Source organism: Ascaphus truei, chromosome 14 (genome assembly GCF_040206685.1).
Source record: "Ascaphus truei isolate aAscTru1 chromosome 14, aAscTru1.hap1, whole genome shotgun sequence".
NCBI classification, from domain to species: domain Eukaryota; kingdom Metazoa; phylum Chordata; class Amphibia; order Anura; family Ascaphidae; genus Ascaphus; species Ascaphus truei.
Genome location: NC_134496.1, coordinates 55,676,744 through 55,703,344, shown reverse-complemented (window position 1 = coordinate 55,703,344; position 26,601 = coordinate 55,676,744). Strand labels below are relative to the sequence as shown.

Genomic DNA, 26,601 nt, shown 5'->3' with positions numbered 1-26,601 from the left:
AACACACCATGAAGAAGGGGGAGATACTACACAGACACACCATGAAGAAGGGGGAGATACTACACAGACACACAATAACACACCATGAAGAAGGGGGAGATACTACACAGACACACCATGAAGAAGGGGGAGATACTACACAGACACACAAAAACACACGATTAAGAAGGGGGAGATACTACACAGACACACAAAAACACACGATTAAGAAGGGGGAGATACTACACAGACACACAAAAACACACGATTAAGAAGGGGGAGATACTACACAAACACACAATAACACACGATGAAGACATGGGAGATACTACACAGACACACAATAACACACCATGAAGAAGGGGGAGATACTACACAGACACACAATAACACACAATGAAGACATGGGAGATACTACACAGACACACAATAACACACGATGAAGACATGGGAGATACTACACAGACACACAATACCACACCATGAAGAAGGGGGAGATACTACACAGACACACAATAACACACCATGAAGAAGGGGGAGATACTACACAGACACACAAAAACACACCATGAAGAAGGGGGAGATACTACACAGACACACAATAACACACCATGAAGAAGGGGGAGATACTACACAGACACACCATGAAGAAGGGGGCGATACTACACAGACACACAAAAACACCATGAAGAAGGGGGAGATACTACACAGACACACAATAACACACCATGAAGAAGGGGGAGATACTACACAGACACACAATAACACACCATGAAGAAGGGGGAGATACTACACAGACACACAAAAACACACCATGAAAAAGGGGGAGATACTACACAGACACACAATAACACACCATGAAGAAGGGGGAGATACTACACAGACACACCATGAAGAAGGGGGAGATACTACACAGACACACAAAAACACACCATGAAGAAGGGGGAGATACTACACAGACACACCATGAAGAAGGGGGAGATACTACACAGACACGCAAAAACACACCATGAAGAAGGGGGAGATACTACACAGACACACAATAACATACCGTGAAGAAGGGGGAGATACTACACAGATACACAATAACACACCATGAAGAAGGGGGAGATACTACACAGACACACAATAAAACACCATGAAGGCGGGGGAGATACTACACAGACACTCAATAACACACCATGAAGAAGGGGGAGATACTACACAGACACACCATGAAGAAGGGGGAGATACTACACAGACACACAATAACACACAGTGAAGAAGGGGGAGATACTACACAGACACACAATAACACACCATGAAGAAGGGGGAGATACTACACAGACACACAAAAACACACCATGAAGAAGGGGGAGATACTACACAGACACACAATAACATACCGTGAAGAAGGGGGAGATACTACACAGACACACAATAACACACCATGAAGAAGGGGGAGATACTACACAGACACACCATGAAGAAGGGGGAGATACTACACAGACACACAATAACACACCATGAAGAAGGGGGAGATACTACACAGACACACCATGAAGAAGGGGGAGATACTACACAGACACACAAAAACACACGATTAAGAAGGGGGAGATACTACACAGACACACAAAAACACACGATTAAGAAGGGGGAGATACTACACAGACACACAAAAACACACGATTAAGAAGGGGGAGATACTACACAAACACACAATAACACACGATGAAGACATGGGAGATACTACACAGACACACAATAACACACCATGAAGAAGGGGGAGATACTACACAGACACACAATAACACACAATGAAGACATGGGAGATACTACACAGACACACAATAACACACGATGAAGACATGGGAGATACTACACAGACACACAAAAACACACCATTAAGAAGGGGGAGATACTACACAGACACACAAAAACACACCATGAAGAAGGGGGAGATACTACACAGACACACAAAAACACACGATTAAGAAGGGGGAGATACTACACAGACACACAATAACACACCATGAAGAAGGGGGAGATACTACACAGACACACAATAAAACACCACGAAGGCAGGGGAGATACTACACAGACACTCAATAACACACCATGAAGAAGGGGGAGATACTACACAGACACACCATGAAGAAGGGGGAGATACTACACAGACACACAATAACACACCGTGAAGAAGGGGGAGATCCTACACAGACACACAAAAACACACCATGAAGAAGGGGGAGATACTACACAGACACACAATAACATACCGTGAAGAAGGGGGAGATACTACACAGACACACAATAACACACCATGAAGAAGGGGGAGATACTTCACAGACACACCATGAAGAAGGGGGAGATACTACACAGACACACAAAAACACACGATTAAGAAGGGGGAGATACCACACAGACACACAAAAACATACGATTAAGAAGGGGGAGATACTACACAGACACACAATAACACACGATGAAGACATGGGAGATACTACACAGACACACAATAACACACGATGAAGACATGGGAGATACTACACAGACACACAAAAACACACCATGAAGAAGGGGGAGATACTACACAGACACACAATAACATACCGTGAAGAATGGGGAGATACTACACAGACACACAATAACACACCACGAAGAAGGGGGAGATACTACACAGACACACAATAACACACCATGAAGAAGGGAGAGATACTGCACAGACACACAATAACACACCATGAAGAAGGGGGAGATACTACACAGACACACAAAAACACACCATTAAGAAGGGGGAGATACAACACAGACACACAAAAACACACGATTAAGAAGGGGGAGATACTACACAGACACACAAAAACACACGATTAAGAAGGGGGAGATACTACACAGACACACAAAAACACACCATGAAGAAGGGGGAGATACTACACAGACACACAATAACACACAATGAAGACATGGGAGATACTACACAGACACACAATAACACACGATGAAGACATGGGAGATACTACACAGACACACAATAACACACGATGAAGACATGGGAGATACTACACAGACACACAATAACACACGATTAAGAAGGGGGAGATACTACACAGACACACAATAACACACCACGAAGAAGGGGGAGATACTACACAGACACACAATAACACACCATGAAGAAGGGAGAGATACTACACAGACACACAATAACACACCATGAAGAAGGGGGAGATACTACACAGACACACAATAACACACCGTGAAGAAGGGGGAGATACTACACAGACACACAAAAACACACCATGAAGAAGGGGGAGATACTACACAGACACACAATAACATACCGTGAAGAAGGGGGAGATACTACACAGACACACAATAACACACCATGAAGAAGGGGGAGATACTACACAGACACACAAAAACACACGATTAAGAAGGGGGAGAAACCACACAGACACACAAAAACACACCATGAAGAAGGGGGAGATACTACACAGACACACAATAACATACCGTGAAGAAGGGGGAGATACTACACAGACACACAATAACACACGATTAAGAAGGGGGAGATACTACACAGACACACAATAACACACCACGAAGAAGGGGGAGATACTACACAGACACACAATAACACACCATGAAGAAGGGAGAGATACTACACAGACACACAATAACCCACCATGAAGAAGGGGGAGATACTACACAGACACACAAAAACACACCATTAAGAAGGGGGAGATACTACACAGACACACAAAAACACACGATTAAGAAGGGGGAGATACTACACAGACACACAAAAACACACGATTAAGAAGGGGGAGATACTACACAGACACACAAAAACACACCATGAAGAAGGGGGAGATACTACACAGACACACAATAACACACAATGAAGACATGGGAGATACTACACAGACACACAATAACACACGATGAAGACATGGGAGATACTACACAGACACACAATAACACACGATGAAGACATGGGAGATACTACACAGACACACAATAACACACGATTAAGAAGGGGGAGATACTACACAGACACACAATAACACACCATGAAGAAGGGGGAGATACTACACAGACACACAATAACACACCATGAAGAAGGGAGAGATACTACACAGACACACAATAACACACCATGAAGAAGGGGGAGATACTACACAGACACACAATAACATACCGTGAAGAAGGGGGAGATACTACACAGACACAAAACACACGATTAAGAAGGGGGAGATACTACACAGACACACAAAAACACACCATGAAGAAGGGGGAGATACTACACAGACACACAATAACATACCGTGAAGAAGGGGGAGATACTACACAGACACACAAAAACACACCATGAAGAAGGGGGAGATACTACACAGACACACAATAACACACGATGAAGACATGGGAGATACTACACAGACACACAATAACACACGATGAAGACATGGGAGATACTACACAGACACACAATAACACACGATGAAGACATGGGAGATACTACACAGACACACAATAACACACGATGAAGACATGGCAGATACTACACAGACACACAATAACACACGATGAAGACATGGCAGATACTACACAGACACACAATAACACACGATGAAGACATGGGAGATACTACACAGACACACAATAACACACGATGAAGACATGGGAGATACTACACAGACACACAATAACACACGATGAAGACATGGCAGATACTACACAGACACACAATAACACACGATGAAGACATGGCAGATACTACACAGACACACAATAACACACGATGAAGACATGGGAGATACTACACAGACACACAATAACACACGATGAAGACATGGCAGATACTACACAGACACACAATAACACACGATGAAGACATGGCAGATACTACACAGACACACAATAACACACCATGAAGACATGGCAGATACTACACAGACACACAATAAGGCCGCGCTTATAGTTCTTGCTACGGCGACGGCGACGCTGATCAAATCAAATGTAATTGACTTCCAGCGATCGCGACCAAGCCGTCGCGACGCTCCTACTATAATCGCACGCGACGACTTCAATACATTTGTTTTGACGCAATGTCGCGTCGCCGGGACTATAAGCGCGGCCTAAGACACCATGAAGACAGAAGATACTGCACTCCAATGAGACACCACTTCTCACAGCCGGATCATTCATTAAATGACTTAAAAATTCAAAGGATGGATGTATGGTCCCGTGTCTCACTGTCCCCTTCATCCAATTATTACCCCGTCTGTGTATTCCTCTCTGCTACACTCGGTCAGCCAGTCTCTCAGCACATTAATGCCAGTCCTCCGGTCAGCTGAATGCTCCGGACACAGACCGCGTCTGCAGCGTTTGCAACCAGGCTATCCGTCAGGTACAGGGACCTCCTCTCTACCGCCGTGCGTGCTGACGTCACCACCTTCCCCAACTAGTTTCGTCCCCATCATGTGACTCCGACAGGAGTTTACAGCAGCTGTACCGTACCAAGGCAGAGTATAACATTGGACCCCTCCAACCCAGCTGACGTACCCCTTAGAGGTCACTCTCAAATGTTCAGTGTTTTTTTAAATCTTGTAAGTGTGATTCCTAGGGACTGCGTGTCATATTAAATGGACTTTATTTTTATACAGTTAAACACTATGGAGCCTGCGCTTCTCTTTGTTTTTTTTTCTATATATATATATATATATATTGTTATATAACAATAGCAAGAATGTTCAGGGCACTAAAAGGTAAAAGATAAATACTTATCTGATCAGTCGTGGTTCTCAGTGCGGCCAGGATCACCGTCCAGCAACAAGATATATATAAATACCCAATATCAAAGAATCTGGGGCACTCACAAATTCAAAAAATACAATGTGATGAAGTAACACAGGCATCGGGGTAACCACAGAGAAAAGAAGCAACGTTTCAGACCCACAAGTGGGGGAGCTTGAGAAAGGACCGTAAGGTCGGAAACGCTGCTTCTTTTCTCTGTGGTTACCCCCTGATGCCTGTGTTACTTCATTACATTGTATTTTTTGAATTTGTGAGTGCTCCAGATTCTTTGATATTGGGTATTTATATATATTTATATATATATAAATAAAATCAAAAATGAATAGATACCGTTCTGTGGCTAACAAAATGCTTTTCTTTGTGCGAGCTTTCGAGATAGGTCGCACAAATAAAAGCATCTTGTTAGACAGAACGGTATCGTCTATACATTTTTGATAATTAAAGCTCTGCTAACACGGTACTGTTACCTCTACATGTATGTATGTATGTATGTATGTATGTATGTATATCTATATATATATATATATATATATATATATATATATATATATATATATATATATTTATATTATACAGTATTCATATTTTGGAAAGGTTATTCCCTGTCTTTACTCAGTAAAGTATGATTGTGATTTATATAATGATTACCACTACTTTCTAATTAATAAGCCATAGTCTCACTTATTTTATCACGAAAACTATCTATTTTTCTGCCCTTGTTGCATAAATATAACAATTTTAACCAGTTTTCCATTTTTAACAAAAGTGTGTTCCCTTGATATCGAGCACAATACAAATATGATTTGAATGCAATTCCAACCAGTGAATGTACCCCTGAAGTTCGGGGTAACGGCATTACATTACAGTCCCCTTCAAACAGTGTACGGGTTATTTATTTGTTTATTTAGACATTTGTCACACAAGCAGACACATACAAACCATGCAGCTGAATAGCTCAGAAAGCTGTAAATGTAACATGCGTCTGGCATCCAGAATCTGAGACTTTCTTCTTATTCTGAAAGCTGCACAATGGCCATTCTATGTGCCTGGCAAGCAGTTACAGTGGGCCTTTTGTTCCCTTATCCTTTTGGGGGAGTGCCTGTGTGCAGAGTACATACACCTGCTGGGTTCATGCAGAGCAGGCGACACTGGGAGTATGGGCAGTTCTGTGGACATCTGTTGTTCTAGTTTAAGGCCCTTTGCTGTGTGAGGGGCTTGCAAAGTGTTATGGACACATCTGGCAGTGAGGGGGTTACCGCTGAAATTGTGTACCTTCCACCTGCCCCTATTTAGCAGGAACACTGTGTTTTGTGTCCGTTACTGTACCTACTGAACATGAAAGTTGTGTGTGGGGTAATCTGCATTGGTCCTGCTCGGAAGAACCTCCAACAAGTAGGTGGAGAGAGACTGCAGTGGTAGCTATTATTATGTACAAAGGGTGTGAATTTGCCACTGCTACCATGGTTCCCAAACCCGCTGAGGAGGTCGGGACCAGCTCCAGATGTGTTTGGAGCCACTGTGCATATTTAAAGGGTGTCACCCCACATTTCAGCCCCCAGCATAAGGGGGCTACCTTTGTAAGATATGTCTCCCTGCTGCCTAGATATAAAAAGTGGGACTCGTCAGTGGAAACAAGAGTTTATGGCATTATTTATTAAACTGTAATAGTGCTGATGGGGGCTCTATCACACACAGGGCTGCAAACAGGGGGAGAGAGCCGGGACAACTGTCCTGGGCCCAGTAGCTGTGGGGGGCCTGGCTGTTCCGGGCCCCTCTCTCCTGCCAGGCCCGCAGCCTGCCTCTCCCCTTTCGGTGTGCGCTGGAGGCCAGGCCGAGCGTCCATGTCCAGACAAGCGCGACACCAGAGGTCTGACTGAGATCACCCCACAAAGGTAAGGTGTAGTGTGTGTGTGTGTGTGTGTGTTTTGTATTGTGTGTATGGGAGGGGTTATTCTATTTTATGTATGGGGGAGTTATTGTATTTTGTGTATGGTAGGTTATTGTATTGTGTGTGTATTTGTGGGGGCGGGTATTGTATTGTGTGTGGGGGTATGCATTGTATTATGTGTATGTGTGGGGGCGGGTATTGTGTGTGTGGGGGTATGTATTGTATTATGTGTATGTGTGGGGGCGGGTATTGTATTGTGTGTGTGGGGGTATGTATTGTATTATGTTTATGTGTGGGGGCGGGTATTGTGTGTGGGGGTTATGTATTGTATTATGTGTATGTGTGGGGGCGGGTATTGTGTGTGGGGGTTATGTATTGTATTATGTGTATGTGTGGGGGCGGGTATTGTGTGTGTGGGGATATGTATTGTATTATGTGTATGTGTGGGGGCGGGTATTGTGTGTGTGGGGGTATGTATTGTATTATGTGTATGTGTGGGGGCGGGTATTGTGTGTGTGGGGGTATGTATTGTATTATGTGTATGTGTGGGGGCGGGTATTGTGTTGTGTGTGTGGGGGTATGTATTGTATTATGTGTATGTGTGGGGGCGGGTATTGTGTGTGGGGGCGGGTATTGTATTGTGTGGGGGGGTATGTATTGTATTATGTGTATGTGTAGGGGCAGGAAATGTGTGTGTGTGTGGGGGCGGGTATTGTGTGTGTGGGGGTATGTATTGTATTATGTGTATGTGTGGGGGCGGGTATTGTATTGTGTGTGTGGGGGTATGCATTGTATTATGTGTATGTGTGGGGCGGGTATTGTATTGTGTGTGTGGGGGTATGCATTGTATTATGTGTATGTGTGGGGCGGGTATTGTATTGTATTATGTGTATGTGTGGGGCGGGTATTGTATTGTGTGTGTGGGGGTATGTATTGTATTATGTGTATGTTTGGGGGCGGGTATTGTATTGTGTGTGGGGGGGTATGTATTGTATTATGTGTATGTGTGGGGGCGGGTATTGTGTTGTGTGGGGGGGTATGTATTGTATTATGTGTATGTGTGGGGGCGGGTATTGTGTGTGTGTTTGTGGCCAGGCCGGGAGGGGGATAGAGTGTGGTAAGCAGGGCAATGAGTGAGAAGGGGGGAAGAGTGTGAGAGGAGAGAGGGAGTGTAAGGGGGGAGTGAGGAAGAGTGAGAGAGGAGAGAGGGGAGTGTAAGGGGGAAGAGTGTGAGAGGAGAGAGGGAGTGTAAGGGGGGAGTGAGGAAGAGTGAGAGGGGTGAGAGGTTGGGGAGAAAAACATGGAGAGGAGATGAAAAGGAGGGGGGCGAGAAAGAAGGGGGGCTCGCAAGGCTGGGGAGCTGGTGGAAACTCTAGTCCTGGACCCCTGGGAAAGCTCTGGGCCCCGGGGAAAGCTCTGGGCCCCGGGGAAAGCTCTGGGCCCCCAGGGGAAAGCTCTGGGCACCAGGGAAAGCTCTGGGCACCGGGGAAATCAGTGGTCTTGGTCACACGGAAACTTCCATTGACTTCTGAGAAATTTATCCCAGGTAAATAGCTCTATCCCAGGTAAATAGCTCTATCCCAGGTAAATCGCTCTATCCCAGGTAAATAGCCATATCCCAGGTAAATAGCTCTATCCCAGGTAAATAGCCCTATCCCAGGTAAATAGCTCTATCCCAGGTAAAAAGCCCTCTCTATCCCAGGTAAATAGCTCTATCCCAGGTAAATAGCTCTATCCCAGGTAAAAAGCCCTCTCTATCCCAGGTAAATAGCTCTATCCCAGGTAAATAGCTCTCCCTATCCCAGGTAAATAGCTCTATCCCAGGTAAATAGCTCTATCCCAGGTAAATAGCTCTATCCCAGGTAAAGAGGGCAGGAAGAGGGAAAGAAGAGGGCAGGAAGAGGGAAAGAAGAGAGCAGGAAGAGGAGAGGTAGAGAGCAGGAAGAGGAGAGGTAGAGAGCAGGAAGAGGAGAGGTAGAGAGCAGGAAGAGGAGAGGTAAAGAGCAGGAAGAGGAGAGGTAAAGAGCAGGAAGAGGAGAGGTAGCAAGAAGAGGAGAGGTAGAGAGCAGGAAGAGGAGAGGTAGCAAGAAGAGGAGAGGTAGAGAGCAGGAAGAGGAGAGGTAGAGAGCAGGCAGAGGAGAGGTAGTAGGGAGACGGAAGGAAGAGAGCAGAGAGAGGAGAGGTAGCAGGGTGAGGAGAGGTTTCAGGGAGAGGGAAGAAAGGGAGCAGGGAGACAGACAGAGAGAGAGAGGGAGGGAGCAGGGAGAGGAGAGGGAGGGAGCAGGGAGAGGAGAGGGAGGGAGCAGGGAGAGGAGAGGGAGGGAGCAGGGAGAGGAGAGGGAGGGAGCAGGGAGAGGGAGGGGGGACAGAAGGAGAGAGCAGGAGGAGACTCAGGAGAGGGAGAGAGCCGCCGAGCCCAAAAGCTGCTGCACCACACACAGACACACACTGTCACACTGTCACACTGTATCACACACACAGACACACACTCAGACACACACTGTCACACATACATACACACACACACACACACACACACACACACACATACACACACATATACTGAGACACACTGTATCACACATACATACATACAGACACACACACTGTCACACATACTGAGACACACTGTAACACACATACATACAGACACACACACACACTGTATCACACACTGAGACACACACTGTCACACATACATACAGACACACACACTGTATCACACACACTGACACGCCTCCTGTGCCCCGGGGAGGGAAGTAGTCCGGCCCCTCACATAGCGCTGTGCCCCTCCCATAGCGCGGTGCCGGCGGGTGACAGTAAAGATGGCGGCGCCCGGCGGGGTTGGGGGGGGCGGTAATAAGGCTCTGCCCGCGGAGCTGGATTTCAGGTCCGGGGCCCGGACCGAGGAAATAAACAAACTCATCCAGGAATTCTGCAAGTACGAGCAGCGGGAGTATGATGACCAGAGGGCCCTGGAGATCCACACGGCCAAGGACTTCATCTTCTCCATGCTAGGTACCGTGTGTGTATGTGTGTGTCATGTGTGTGTCATGTGTGTGTCATGTGTGTGTCATGTGTGTGTCATGTGTGTGCCATGTGTGTGCCATGTGTGTGCCATACATCACTGCCTGTATAACACGGCCAAGGACTTCATCTTCTCCATGCTAGGTACCATGTGTGTCATGTGTGTGTCATGTGTGTGCCATACATCACTGCCTGTATAACACGGCCAAGGACTTCATCTTCTCCATGCTAGGTACCGTGTGTGTCATGTGTGTGTCATGTGTGTGTCATGTGTGTGTCATGTGTGTGTCATGTGTGTGTCATACATCACTGCCTGTATAACACGGCCAAGGACTTCATCTTCTCCATGCTAGGTACCGTGTGTGTCATGTGTGTCATGTGTGTGTCGTGTGTGTCATACATCACTGCCTGTATAACACGGCCAAGGACTTCATCTTCTCCATGCTAGGTACCGTGTGTGTCATGTGTGTGTGTATGTGTGTGTCATGTGTGTGTCATACATCACTGCCTGTATAACACGGCCAAGGACTTCATCTTCTCCATGCTAGGTACCGTGTGTGTCATGTGTGTCATGTGTGTGTCGTGTGTGTCATACATCACTGCCTGTATTACACAGCCAAGGACTTCATCTTCTCCATGCTAGGTACCGTGTGTGTGTGTGTGTGTGTGTGTCATGTGTGTGTGCCGTGTGTGTGTCATGTGTGTGTGCCGTGTGTGTGTCATGTGTGTGTGTCATGTGTGTGTGCCATGTGTGTGTGCCATGTGTGTGTGCCATGTGTGTGTGCCATGTGTGTGTGCCATGTGTGTGTGCCATGTGTGTCATACATCACTGTTTGTATAACACAGCCAAGGACTTCATCTTCTCCATGCTAGGTACCGTGTGTGCCATGGGTGTGCGCGCCATGGGTGTGCGCGCCATGGGTGTGTGTCATGTGTGTGCCATAAATCACTGTCTGTATAACACCGCCAATTACTTAATCTTCTCCATGCTAAGTACTGTGTGTGTGTGTCACGTGTGTGCTCCACATCACTACCTGTATAAGGCCGCGCTTATAGTGCCGGCGACGCGTTCTGGTAGCACTGTCACTCCGTCGCGTGCACTATAAGCGCCGACGCCGCCGACAATGCATTTGTTTTGAGTTGACGGTCACGTCGCCGGCACTATAAGCGCAGCCTAAAAGTGCTCTTTTATTCAGTGCTGTACATGGCTATCTGGCACATCTCATTCCATGTAAAGCCCCTTGCAGATCCCAAGCTAGAAAGCACCAGAGGATCTACTGTATGTGCTCAACCCATGTTACATACATGATTGTGCTCAACCCATGTTACATACATGATTGTATGTTTATACCTGGGGCAGGGGATGTTATATACTGTACATGACCGCATGTGACACCCTCTGTTACATACATGTAAATGCAAACACTATTTTTTGTTCACATTACTTTTGGATAGGGACACGTGACCACCTCAATCTAAGGGGGAAGAAGGGAACACGTGGCCACAGCTGCCTGTGAGGAGAAGGGGAAACGCGGCCACAGCTGCCTGTGAGGAGAAGGGGGAACGTGGCCACAGCTGCCTGTGGGGAGAAGGGGAAACGTGGCCACAGCTGCCTGTGGGGAGAAGGGGAAACGTGGCCACAGCTGCCTGTGGGGAGAAGGGGAAACGTGGCCACAGCTGCCTGTGGGGAGAAGGGGAAACGTGGCCACAGCTGCCTGTGGGGGGGAAGTTGAAACGTGGCCACAGCTGCCTGTGGGGAGAAGGGGAAACTTGGCCACAGCTGCCTGTGGGGAGAAGGGGAAACGTGGCCACAGCTGCCTGTGGGGAGAAGGGGAAACGTGGCCACAGCTGCCTGTGGGGAGAAGGGGAAACGCCCCTCTCTGCGTTCTCCTGCCCCGCCCCTCTCTGCGTTCTCCTGCCCCGCCCCTCTCTGCGTTCTCCTGCCCCGCCCCTCTCTGCGTTCTCCTGCCCCGCCCCTCTCTGCGTTCTCCTGCCCCGCCCCTCTCTGCGTTCTCCTGCCCCGCCCCTCTCTGCGTTCTCCTGCCCCGCCCCTCTCTGCGTTCTCCTGCCCCGCCCCTCTCTGCGTTCTCCTGCCCCGCCCCTCTCTGCGTTCTCCTGCCCCGCCCCTCTCTGCGTTCTCCTGCCCCGCCCCTCTCTGCGTTCTCCTGCCCCGCCCCTCTCTGCGTTCTCCTGCCCCGCCCCTCTCTGCGTTCTCCTGCCCCGCCCCTCTCTGCGTTCTCCTGCCCCGCCCCTCTCTGCGTTCTCCTGCCCCGCCCCTCTCTGCGTTCTCCTGCCCCGCCCCTCTCTGCGTTCTCCTGCCCCGCCCCTCTCTGCGTTCTCCTGCCCCGCCCTTGTGGTTACATTGTGTTTGTGTGCGTTACACTTGCAGTGATTATAATTATATATGAGGGTTACGTTGCCTCTGTCACTGCGGCTGGTTGGGGGGGGGGGGGGGGGTAAGTGCCGGGTTACCTTGCCTGACGGGGCTCAGGTACGGTAATGCTTGGGGGTGGGCGAGTGGGCTCATTGTGCTTGGAGTACCTGGGGCTCATCTCATGGCTGACATGGGGTCAGCTGAGCGGCTGGGCCATGATTTCTCATTGGCCTTACTGTGGGTGGAGCGCTCTGCAGGGTGAGCACCTCCCCTTGTACCGGGCATGAATAAAAGCCTGTGTGTGTGTTTCATCTGCGGGAGGTGGCGGAGCAGCATCGCAGGCTCTGAGGTCATGCCATGTGTGCCATGCTTTGCACGCTGCGCGTTGCCTGCCATGCTTTGCACGCTGCGCGTTGCCTGCCATGCTTTGCACGCTGCGCGTTGCCTGCCATGCTTTGCACGCTGCGCGTTGCCTGCCATGCTTTGCACGCTGCGCGTTGCCTGCCATGCTTTGCACGCTGCGCGTTGCCTGCCATGCTTTGCACGCTGCGCGTTGCCTGCCATGCTTTGCACGCTGCGCGTTGCCTGCCATGCTTTGCACGCTGCGCGTTGCCTGCCATGCTTTGCACGCTGCGCGTTGCCTGCCATGCTTTGCAATACAGGGTTTTTTCAGGCCCATTTATGATCACAGATATTTCAAAATGATTCCCCAATGTCTACAAAGTTGACCCCTCCACCTCTACCTCTACCTGGGGCGTCTCACCAGTGGCACCTGGATTAATTTTTCAAAGAAACCTTTAACCCTTCTCTTCCAGAAAGGCTCACCTGGTAGTGAATCGGTTACTATAGTCCCACAGTATTGATCACAAATTGATATAGAATAAGCATGGACTTTCACTCTGTCCTCTTGTGTGTTTCTCATGCTGGTGACAGCCAAGCTTCACATGTCGCAGCCGGCCCTCTGTACGTACAGGAGGAGCGTGGGAAGGGAGTGAGCGCCCTCACTGCTCACCCTTTATAGGAAACTTTTCCTTCAGTGCGCTTACATTAACAGGCCGTCTTATTTACCCCGCAGGCTCCGGGATTATATTTCATATTACCGATTCGTAGCATCCCATAAAACAGTCATGTAAGAACAAAATATCCCTGCCCTACATAAATCTTACCGTGCAGGTGTAATCATTACTATTGCTATATACCTCTACTACTCCCATGCTACGTTTCATTGGAGAAAGTTGAACCTAAAAAGTCTGTATCACCCGACCTTTGCTAGGCCATTTATTTGGACTTTTCTGTTGGTTTTCTGTTCCTTTCTGCTGCTGTCCCACAGTGAGGGGGAAAAGCAAAAGCAGCTTCAGTCTCTGGCATTGTGTTGGTTTTCAGAGAGAATGAACCCCAAAGTGTAAATCACATTTATATTGTCAGTTAATAACTTGTCATCTTCTTACTGTGGCCCCTAACATAATATTTACACCATAAGATAGTGTGTGTGTGTGTGTGTGTGTGTGTTGTGTGTCTCTGGGCTGCTAAATGAAACATTTCATGTACATCGAAAAGAAAACTAAAAATCTGTTTTCATATTGATCTTTCATAGCTTGTTTCCTTTTCGATGTATATTAGAACAGTTCACGTAACAACAAAAAGCCTGTGTTCTCCAGCTGTATAACTGACTGTCAGTATTCTTATGTTGTGTGTTTGTGTGTGTGTGTGTGTGTGCGTGTGAACATGAGGGGCACATAACCTTCTGTTACAACTCCACACACTTCCACTAGTGTAAAAGTTGCCTTTTGTGACCTGCACAAACAGACACCCAGACTCCTCCATAACAGATCATTGTAAAACATTATTGTAACGAACTGGACAATATTGGTCAAGAAATGGACAAAGCCAGACCTGATTGGTGCATAAAGGGGCCTTGCACAAGTAGCGTCGTCTTTTTGTATTTGGGAAACCGTTTGGTAATTGTACAACTTCAGGGTTTACTTTCCATGTTTGTCTATATTTTATTTTTAATGGTGATCTTACAAACCCAATTAATTCCATTACAAGTTGACGTTAATACAAAGTTAGAGCAAAATGTGTGGTGGTTTTTCATAAAGTAGAAATAACTTTGATCAATTATTGGATAATCTAAAGTTCTGCCCATAGAGGCTCGTATTGCAGAAGTAAATACTGCTGGTTTGCGCTAGTTCCCGATACTTAATGTTTTTTTAAAAGTGAAATGTTATGGCAAACTATTAACTGAATGTTTTTCCTCTTCATTTCCCAGAGGCCTGTGCTTGCTACAGCTCGTTGTTTGTTTGTGTTTTAAACTGGCTCTTTTTAGGCTGTTTACAATGACAGTACTACATTTCTGAATTTAGTTTTTGTTTTGCACAGCAGAAATATTGGCTTTTATTTGTTTATCTTTTTGACACGAGTATAAAAAGCCTCATTAAGAAAACTAATATGTTAAATATGAAATGGGTAATGTCTTTGGAAAACAAATCAATTCTCACCATACAGTAGATAGTTTGGTTGCTAATAATATAAAAAGGTGTTGAACAGGGAGGCCAAATATTTCACATTTTAATACAATGTTTATTGCCTAGCTGCTAGGGATGTCCCCACATCCCACCTGGACACACGGAGCAAAACGGGTGCAAACGACGTTGTTCCATTGACACTCGGCCTCATTCTATAAAGTGCAAATCAGAACGTGCTATTGACTGCAGAGGGGCTGTGTGTGGTAGTGCTGTATCGGCATTATTGCTCATCAGGGAATCTTTGAAGGCTGCTTTATTCCGTATGGGTAACACACAGTAAGCGATGCATGAATCTTCATTTTAGTGAAGGGAAGGGAATGCATCGTTAACCGTTTGCTGCTTTTTAGCATATTGACTGGGAGGAGAAGTTACGTAGTAGATGAGGTTGAAAAAAGACATGCGTCTATCAAGTTCAACCTATGCTAAATTTAGACCAGGGGGGCGCAAACGTTTTTCCCTGTGCCCCCTTGCCGCCGGTCACCTCACCCCTGCGCCCCCCCCCCCCTCTCCCCCACTTGTGTCGGCTCCGGTGTCATGACATCACGTTGCCATAGCAACGTGACATCACATGACCTCTCTGCGTTATTTGACGCCGCGTTGCTATGGCAACACGTGTGGAGCCAAGGCAAGTAAAGGTTTACAGAGGCCCTGCAGCTCCCCCGGCACTTAATTTAAGTGTCGTCGGGAAGCGCGCGGAACCTCTGTTAACGGCGCGCCCCCCTGTTTGCGCACTGCTGATTTAGACGACAGATACTTTATCCTATATTTGTATTTACACTATATTGATCCAGAGGAAGGCAAACACAAACCCCAGTGACACATTATCCAATGCTGTCTCCTAAAGGGAAAAAAAGTAAATTCCTTCCTGACTCCAAATATTGGCAATCAGATTTCTCCCTGTATCAACATCCTTCCCATGTATACTTATTTGGTATATCCCTGTATAGCTTTCCTTTCTAAAAAGATGTCCAACCTTTTTTTGAACAAATCTATTGTATCTGCCATCACAGTTTCCAATGGGTAATGAATTCCACATTCCCATGTAACTGCCCTTACTGTAAAGAACCCTTTCCTTTGTTGCTGGTGAAACCTCCTTTCCTCCAACCTTAAGGGATGCCCCAGTGTAATTTGACTGCCCTTGGGATGAATGGATCTTTTGAAAGCTCCTTGTATTGACTCTGAATATATTTGTATATTGTTATCATATCCTCTCTTAGACGCCTCTTTCCTAATGTAAACAAATCGAAATAAATCAGATTTTCCATCCCCTTTATTAATTTGGTGGCTCTTCTCTGCACTGTTTCTAGTTCCATAATATCTTTTATAAGTAGTGGTGCCCACAATTGTACTCCATAATCAAGGTGTGGTCTTACTAATGCTTTGTAAAGGGGCATCATTATGTTTACTTCCCTTCCATCCATTCCCCATTTAATGCAAGATAAGATCGTGTTTGCCTTTGCAGCTACTATCTGACTTTGGGCACTATTGCTATCTAGAAGCACGCCTAAATCCTTCTCCATCATGGATTCACCTACTTTTTTTAAATTTAAATTGTGTTGCCTGTTTCTTCTTGTTTTCCAAATGTATGACCTTACATTTATATGTATTAAATCTCATCTGCTATTTACCTGCCCAAGTTTCCAGTCTCTCCAAGTCCTTCTAAGAGAAATTACATCCTGCTCTGATTCTACTTCCTTACACAATTTAGTATCATCAGCAAAGATGGAGACTTTGCTCTCTTTGCCAACCTCAAGGTCATTAATAAACAAGTTAAAAAGCAGGGGTCCCAGTACCGATCCTTCAGGTACTCAACTGAAAAGGTTAAAAAAAAAAATAAACTCCATCTATCCTTCAATCAGTTTTCAATCCAATTTTGTTTTCCATTAGGTATTCCTGAATTTTACCCTGTACTAAACCTTCAAGTAACTTCCCCACTATTTGTCAGGCCTAGGCCGAGCTTATACTACCTGCACAGCCGCGCACACTCCTGCAGCCCCAGCGATCTGTGCACTTGGCTGCAGGAGTTATCAGAGGCGTGGCGGACGTGTCACAAAGTTGATTTGCCGTCATTGGCTGAACCAGCTCACGTGACGCTGATGTCACGTGGCAGCCGCCTGAGAAGACAAAATGTATTGTGTCCCCAAAATGCTGCCGCGTCAACGCGCCTCTTCTCCGGCAGGCGCGCGGGCACTTGGCTAACTGGCGTAGCCGAGTACTGAAGTGTACTTGACGTGCACGCACACGTAGCGACGCAGCCACCATACGCTCGGCCTTACAGGTCTGTCATTCCCCGGTTGCAATATATATTTTCCACATCTGCTTTATGCCAACGTGTGGTACTGAGCCTGTGGAAATAGTCCTTGAATATTAAATTTAATGATTTTGGCTATTACTAAACTTAGCTCCGTAACAACTCCTGAGTGTATGCCATCTCATTTTCATTTTTTGCAAATTTGGTTACATTACGTATAATTCTGATACGATGTCTCCGTCCCTTCTGACTTTAAGAATCTAAACGCCTTCCTCTTCTTTTCCATTTCCTCCCATACCGGTTTATTTAGCCACATTGGTTTTGACTTATTTCTTTTATACTTATTAGCCAAGGGTATATACTGATAAGTGTGCTTTTCTAACAATGTTTTTAAGACTGACCATTTATCTTCTACATTTTTGACTGGAAAAACATCATCCCAATTTATTCCTTGTAGATTATTCCTCAGTTTATTGACATCTGCCTTTCTAAAATGAAAAGTCTTCGTTGAACCAATGTAATATGGTTTTTGGTAATTTCTTTCAAATGAGACCATGTTATGATCACTATTACCCAAATGCTCCAGGACTTGAATTTTTGTTATTACTTCTACATTGTTTGATATGACCAAATCCAGTATTGCCCCTCTCCTGGTTGGTTCCTCAATAATTTGGGTCATGTAATTGTCTTTAAGCACCCCAAAAACCTGTTTCCTTTTGCTGTAATGCAAATCTCATTGCCCCAGTCTGTATGGATAATTAAAACCCCATTATGCAAACATGACCCAGTTTTGATGCCTTCTCCATTTGCAAAAGTATTTTAGCTTCCTCAATCTCACAGATATTTAGTGGTTTATAGCATATTCCCACAAACATTCTTTATACTTTTACCTCCCTGCTAATTTCTATCCACACTGTCTCTACATTTTCATCATTTCCTTGAGAAACATCTTCCCTTATAATAGGGTTTAAATCCAGTTTAGCAAATAAAAATACTCCACCTCCTCTTCTATTTGCTCGATCATTCAGAAATAGGGAATAATTGTCTAAATTAACTGTCCAGTCATGAGTTTCATCCCACCATGTTTCAGTAATGCCTATGATATCATACTGCTCCCTTGTAGCTATTAATTCAAGCTCCCCCATTTTATCTGTCAGGCTTCTTGCATTAGCAAGCATGCATTTAAGATTTTTTTCCAATCTGTGCAATTATCGTACATGCTCCTTCTCTTCTACTTAAATTGGATTTAGTCTTTTAGAAGTTTTCTAGTATTATCTGTATTTAATATGGGTGTCTCACTGCTTGTCAAACTCCCCCTTCATGACCCCTAGCTATTTCCCCATTCATATCTGATCTGCCAAGTCCTTTACCTCTTTCTTGTCTCCCCCCTCCCCCTTTCTAGTATAGTCTCCAACCTTTTTAACACCCCCCCCACCCCAAGCACAGAAGACCCCTCTTCATTTAGGTGCAATCCATCCCTACCATAAAGATAACACTTCTGAGAAGGACCCCCAGTGCTCTAAAACCCCAAACCCTCCTTCCTACACCTTTTTCTTAGCCATGCATTAACCTCCCTGAGCTCCGGCTGTCTCCCTGGGCAGCGCATGGCACAGGTAGTATGTCTGAAATTGTGATATCTTCAGTATTCTGCTTCCCTGCGCTGGAGAAGAGATTAGCTCAACTCAAAGGAGAAGGCCTAACAAATTGCTCGAGCGCTGGGAAGCTGCTGCACAGTATATTGCCTAAAAGCCTTGGCGTCTAATTATTTGCAACAGATATAATAGACTCCTTTGAATTGAAATGTAACTTCTTTTTGCTAAGCACAACAATAGCTTAATCTGGAGAAAATCCTCTTTGCACTTGAGCAAAAACATAGCACGGGAATAGAAACGTTAACGTGCTGCACGCGGATCCGGGAATATACTCGCCGATATAAATATTCTTTCCGTCTCTAGCATGTTACTTTTCTAATTTAGTTTGTCTGCCTCAATTAAATGAGACGTCCCGCGGCATCGTCCCGATGCTAAAAGATATATGTTCTGTGTTCAGCTCTTGCTGGTATTTGCAGTCTGCACAGGGACATTATCCCTGTGGCATGGAAGCAGACACTTTATCCGTGGCATGGAAGCAGACACTTATCCGTGGCATGGAAGCAGACACTTATCCGTGGCATGGAAGCAGCTACTTTATCCGTGTGGCATGGAAGCAGACACTTTATCCGTGGCATGGAAGCAGACACTTTATCCGTGGCATGGAAGCATACACTTTATCCGTGGCATGGAAGCAGCTACTTTGAGAGGTATAAATCCAGAGTGGTAGCTGGGATGGAAAGCGCTACCAACTGTGCAGGTAATGAAGTGTGTAGAAATGGGAAGGTGCCGTAGGCATCAAATATGGAAAAAGCTCACCCAGACTTCAAACTCTTTGCGCTGGTGGCTCCTTTTGTTTCCTCCTTCACAGCCTCGCTGCAGAAACTCCGCTGCACAGCTCTCCTGGGCTTGCACACCAGGGATGGAACTACTCACAGGGCGCCGGGTTTCCGGGTATGACGTCACGGCCGGACGTGACGCACCAACCCTTCCCGGGTGTGCCTGGAGCTGCCGCAGCACACAGGGGCTGAGAGCCGAATTTCACACACCTCCCACAGCTTCAAAGTTCCACAGCCTCCGCAGTACACTCTCCAAGGGACTCCACTTTATCCGTGGCATGGAAGCAGACACTTTATCCGTGGCATGGAAGCAGACACTTTATCCCTGTGGCATGGAAGCAGACACTTTATCCGTGGCATGGAAGCAGACACTTTATCCCTGTGGCATGGAAGCAGGCACTTTATCCCTGTGGCATGGAAGCAGCTACTTTATCCATGGCATGGAAGCAGACACTTTATCCGTGGCATGGAAGCAGGCACTTTATCCGTGGCATGGAAGCAGGCACTTTATCCGTGGCATGGAAGCAGGCACATTATCCGTGGCATGGAAGCAGACACGTTGTCCCCATGATACATATTGCTCTTCTGAATTTGTCATTGTTTTCTAAATGTACTCTTCTCTAGCAGTGTTTTCACTAGACCAGGAGAGGCCAACTCCAGTCCTCAAGGGCCACCAACAGGTCAGGCTTTCAGGATATCCCTGCTTCAGCACAGGTGGCTCAATCAGCGATTGTCAATATCCTGAAAACCTGACCTGTTGGTGTCCCTTGCGGACTGCTGCTGGTCACCCCTGCACTAGACCGTACAGGCACTCCTCTCCTTGACTTCAAGGCTCTATGAATTGATGGGTCTCCTGCTGCAAGCGCAGAGAGAATTCCCCATACAACTTCCTCTAATAGGATGCTTCTATTAGATCAATTCTAAGAACACTGCTTTCAGACTGTAACCCCATCAGTGCCAAGGCGGTTTCCAACACACAGCAAAGGCCTCTGGCTCTGAAGGGGGTTGAAAGGGTCATAAGATATCTTTTGGCCCCAGGAGATGTTTCAGGCCCATATTCACTAAGCCATGCTATATCTGTGGCTGTTGGCTTTTTGTGGTTTCTAAATCCACTTCTCCTAAAGCCTTGTAACACAGTCGGTGCACGTGTAACATAGGAGGATCGAACTATGGTTCATCTTGAACGCTAATTTAGCCCATATTGTTATACCTGTCTCTCTAATAATTGTAATTAATTATTTAAGTACTTATTTTAGATATTTTGATTCAAGTTTTTTTTTTAAACTTAATTTTTATTAAAAAAATTTCGGGAGAGGGGCAAATGGAGAAAATAAAAGATGGGGGGGGGAAGAGTACAAAAAATAGAAACGGGGGGGGGGGGGAACACATCCATTTAGCATTTAACGTAGCAAATCATCTTATAACATTCAATCACATAGTCAGTATATATAGCAGTTTTTACAACAAGATTAGGTGGGTATTAATTTCTGGTTGACCAGAACCCAAAATCCATGGCACCCACACCCTCTGGGAATCTGCGCAGGTGTCATTGTTGAGACTAACCAATTTTTCCATGCAGCAAATCTGCCAGACTTTATTTTTAACTTTAGGGATTGAGGGAATAGTTGATTCAAGTTTTAATGTATTAAAAGTTATATTTTATGTAGTGGTGCGCATAAAAGTGATTTTCTTTCGGCGGACATATCTTTGCCCTTCACTTTGTTCTGATCTCGTGTAATACATCTGACATTTCGGTCATTCCTTTGCACAAAACGGACCCCCGTTCTATTATAACCCTGGGGTAGCCCCATCAGTGCCTCGGTGAACTTAGAGGACATTTCCAGGCCACGTTCCCTCCCTCCCGGGCGCAGGGGAGTTTCTACATGCGGATAAACGCACGTTGTGATGCGTGAGGCCAATTGAACAAATGCTGAATATATTTGTGTGTTTTCATGTATTTTACACAGAATGCGCATTGTGAGCAGGGCTGGGAGGGTTGAGTCACTGCGCACCTTACCATACGGACCTGTTTCTGATCGATCAGAAAGTATTTCATTACCTGGATTTTCACGACTTTATAGTGACATTAGTTGCTTGCATTTTTTACAGAAGTCATAGAGCTACATGTTTTATTCATGTCGTAGCAAGGCTGCTTAAACTGCTAATGTAATTGTACCATTTACCTATTGGCGTTGCGAATGCAGACACACACACTGACACACACACACACACACTGACACACACACACTGACACACACTGACACACACTGACACACACACACAGACTGCAACAGACATTTTCTTTGTTTGAACATGTGGCACTGTATCAAGTTTTTTTTTATCATGCAGAAGTTCTAAGTAACACAGCGAAACCTGCGAAATCTCTTATATAAGCAGCTCTCGGTGTTTGAATTCATCTTTCTATTGTAAGACTGACTCCTAGAAAATCTTATAAAACTCCTCCCTCTCCCCCCTACTCCCTCCTCTCTCCCTCCCTCCCCACTTCTCCATCTCCCTCCCTCACCCCCTTCTCCATCTCCCTCCCTTCTCCATCTCCCTCCCTCCCCCCCTTCTCCCTCCCTCCCCCCCCTTCTCCCTCCCTCCCCCCCTTCTCCCTCCCTCTCCCCCCTTCTCCCTCCCTCTCCCCCCTTCTCCCTCCCTCTCCCCCCTTCTCCCTCCCTCTCCCCCCTTCTCCCTCCTCTCTCGATCCCTCCCCACTTCTCCATCTTCCTCCCCCCTTCTCCCTCTACCCCCTCCCTTCCACCTCTCCCCCTTTCCCCTCCCCCCCCCTTCTCCTAGATAAGTTATTAGCCTCTTCACAGCTGATGTTTACTTCCTGTTAATGTGATCATGACATTTTTTTGCATAGAAGAGCCTCCATAAAACATAATTCGTCTAAGGAAAAAGACTGCACAATTATTTATCATTTAGTGTGTGTGTGTGTGTGTGTGTGTGTGTGTGTGTGTGTGTGTGTGTGTGTGTGTGTGTGTGTGTATATCTCAATCACGTTTGGTGAATAGAACCCCTACCCTTGAAGAGCTTACAATCCTATGGGAAATTAGTTTTATTTGAAGGAAAGAATATGCCTTACATAATTGGAGACATTCACTATACAAAGGCTGGCGCAACACCCACTGCAAGTACTGTGACATCCCCAGCCCTAAAAGGAATAATGGTAAATTCTTATTCAAGTAATTAACGCCATAGAACACTTGTTTCAGGTTACTGCGAGCATCAATATCACTTTATTTCTAAAACCGCACCCAAACTGACTCCCCACAATACTCATTACCTCACTATAATAGCAGCGTGTGCTCTTTGACTCCCCAGAGTTGCTATAATACACAGAATGGAGTTAGAATAACATTGTACGTATAGGTGGATTTGGCCATTTCCCATCCTTTTTTTTTTCACACTGCGCCACGCTTCTGCAAACCTGAGATCATATCAGGGGATTTCACTGATATGAAATATGAGCCCGGTAATGCTTTGCTATTTTCTCATAATATAAAGATAATGTTACATAATCAAGTAGATCATACTAACGGGATAGAATCTATGGGAACTGAATCCCACAGAAACTGGGAATTTATACGGAGAGTCACATTGAAGAATCTCATGGAAAATATAGACATGAGTGTCCGTGTTTCCCCGAGATGCGGGTGTCCCCCTGAAACACTGACTCCAAACTAGGGCGTTTAAGACACAACTAAATGCCTATGGAAAGTACTGTAGCTCCTACATGGAATACCATGGCATGACGGGCATAAGGGCGTCACCTGCATTTAAAAATTAGTTGTGGTGTTGCATACAAAAATAATAATAATACTGTAGTAGAATTCCTTTGCTGTTGGAGGGGTCCAGTGTGTCAATGTATACAATAAAATTGCTCATGTTAAGCCCGGGCAGGTACATTTCAAGTTGGGCATAGGGGGGCGGCTATACATAGACAACATTAAAGATACAGAAAATGTAAAGATACAGGCCTGACTGTTTGAGGTCAGGGTGGACTTTATACAGCTTGAAGATTTGGCACAAATATGAACTAACTTTATAAAACAAGTCATTTATTTGAAGAGCAGTTTAGTTGTAACAGGAGATTGTGATGGTCAGTATGTCAGATGAAATAAAGAACTCCAAAAAATCTACGAGCCCGCAGCTAAAACATAACTGCTCTGATCTTCTCTAACAGACTTGAGATTCCCCGCTGCGTGGCACTGGCAGAATTGCAGAACTTCCGATTCACAAGGAAATAATATCTTGGCTTCAAAATTATTATCATCAAGATGCATTTAGCTTTGCCATATTTCCGTGCAGTATAATATTAGAACAGGAACTGCTATAAATAGCATCAATCTAGATGTATTAATATGTGCGAATACAGAGCTGGAACAGTCTCGCCAGCTGCAAGTTCAGAGCCTTCTGGGAATGGGAGGAAGAGACAAAGATGAGATCGGAAAATATCATTGGATGGAAGTGTAGGTGGGAATGTCCTCTTCAGAAGTAGACTTGAGCTGTATGTGGAACCTAAACAAAAGCAGGTTGGGTTTCATCATCTAAATTTCAAAGTAGGAGAGACCTGCAATCCCACCACTAAATGGATTAAGAAGATACTTTTTGGGATGTATACAATGTACTGTATATAATCCAGTTGATGAATACAAAGAAAAAACCCATGTCTCAAAGTGCTTAGAATGCAGTATCATTGTACTTGATGCAAAGGGAGATTAAACAATGTGTATTTAGAATGTCACAGATACAATGAATCTCTGCCTCAGAGAGCAGCATAATCTGTCTGTGGCAGCGAGAGATAGGCAAGTGCCCAGGTTCGCAGAAATTGGCTGTGTCGCAATTCGGATCTCTTGCTTTAAAGACTGTGGCATTTCCACTGGCTGCTCCTCCAGCCTATCCATTATTCAGGGTGCCTTCTGAAAATCAATGATTTAACTGAAACTCCTAGTAGATATAAGGTTATTATCTTCCACCATCACTCTGGGACATTTAGGTTGACATGACCTGTTTAGAATTGGTGTTAACCCAGTTGCCATTATCTTTCATAACAATATTGCAGCATCCATCAGGATCGCCTTCTATTTACAGGCAGAGCCTCCCTTTGTAAAGCAAAGACCCCCACGTGTTCTAGGAATTTTAATATGCACCCTGTTAGGTAGGGGTGCAATGATACTAAAGAAAATGGGTCATGCTCCAGCTATAACACCATGAGGTCGTCTCCATACAATGATTGCTCAAAGCGGATTAAGCAGAGTATTACAGTGAGGGGGATTACATTTTCTTAAATTGTATAAAACTGACAGCAAACTGCTGCTGCTGCTTCACACAGCCCAGTGTTATTATTCTGTGTGAATGATTGTATGATCCGCTGTGTTCCACATTTTCTTCACCATTATCAGAAATAATTACCCTACAGCTCTGACTGTACACAGCCCCTGGCTGTATTGGAACGGACATATTGTAAGACACAAAGGACTGCATATAGAGTCAAGGGAAATAGCCACGCGTAAAGTAAACATTGAGAGGGAATTTATGCTCATTAGGGCATTAAGTGTCCAGGTACAATCCGGTTCCCAAGATACTTTTCACATGCGCCCATTACCGAGTGACGAGCTGCAATTGGAGATGGGCGAATGAGTCAAAATTGGAGTCACAAATTCTTTGCCGTGTCCTGAAGAAAATTCGATTCACAGTCAGATATTCGCAGGTGCTTTGGACAGTAGAAAATGTAGGCGAATGATCCTCAGACCACCGTGGTTTTCACTTTGCCCCCTCTTTCTGCGAGTGTCCTAGCATCTGCCCAGAAATGTTTATTCATTCGCTCCGCATACATTCAGGCGAATGTCACTTTTATAACCAGTCCATGAAGAAATGCCACTTTAGCAGCAAATTTGAATGTTGGTGAAAAATGTTCCCATGTATTGTCACAGTGTATATCAAAACTGTAGGAACTTGTAAACAATCAGCAATACAAGTTGTCGTTTTTACAGCAACAGAAAGGCGTACTGCTGCCACATCGTTTTATATCAAACTCTTGGTCCCCAACTGGCCCCAGTATCCTTATTGACTGCAGATCTCCATTTTACTCACTGAAAAGTGTCCTGAGGTCATTTATGAAACCATAAAGTTTCCTTGCATTTTGTGCAGCTTTCTAAAAATTAATGAACTGACAAATTGCTGATCAGAGCTTGGTCTATCTGAGCTTTGCTATGTTAAGAATTTGCCTTCACTAAGCTCTGAAACCAATCCACAGTGCTTCACAGGCAAGATTAACCTTTGCAGTGCAGGCAAGAATGAAAACTGATTGCAATGATTTCC

At 45.4% G+C, this 26,601-nt stretch overlaps 1 protein-coding gene across 3 annotated transcripts in view; it reads left to right on the top strand.

Annotated features, from left to right (window-relative positions):
• Nucleotides 1–10,039: 10,039 nt before the first annotated feature.
• The window catches only part of MB21D2 (Mab-21 domain containing 2), a 78,375-nt gene continuing 61,813 nt past the window's right edge, over nucleotides 10,040–26,601 (top strand). The window contains exon 1 of one of the 3 annotated variants that reach the window (XM_075571051.1): nucleotides 10,040–10,684. In XM_075571051.1, the coding sequence (XP_075427166.1) occupies nucleotides 10,492–10,684 (193 nt within the window). In that variant the 5' untranslated portion in view covers nucleotides 10,040–10,491. Of the gene's footprint in view, nucleotides 10,685–11,093; nucleotides 11,242–11,538; nucleotides 11,567–26,601 lie in introns of those variants that run through there. The other 2 variants (XM_075571053.1, XM_075571052.1) reach the window with 2 other exon arrangements.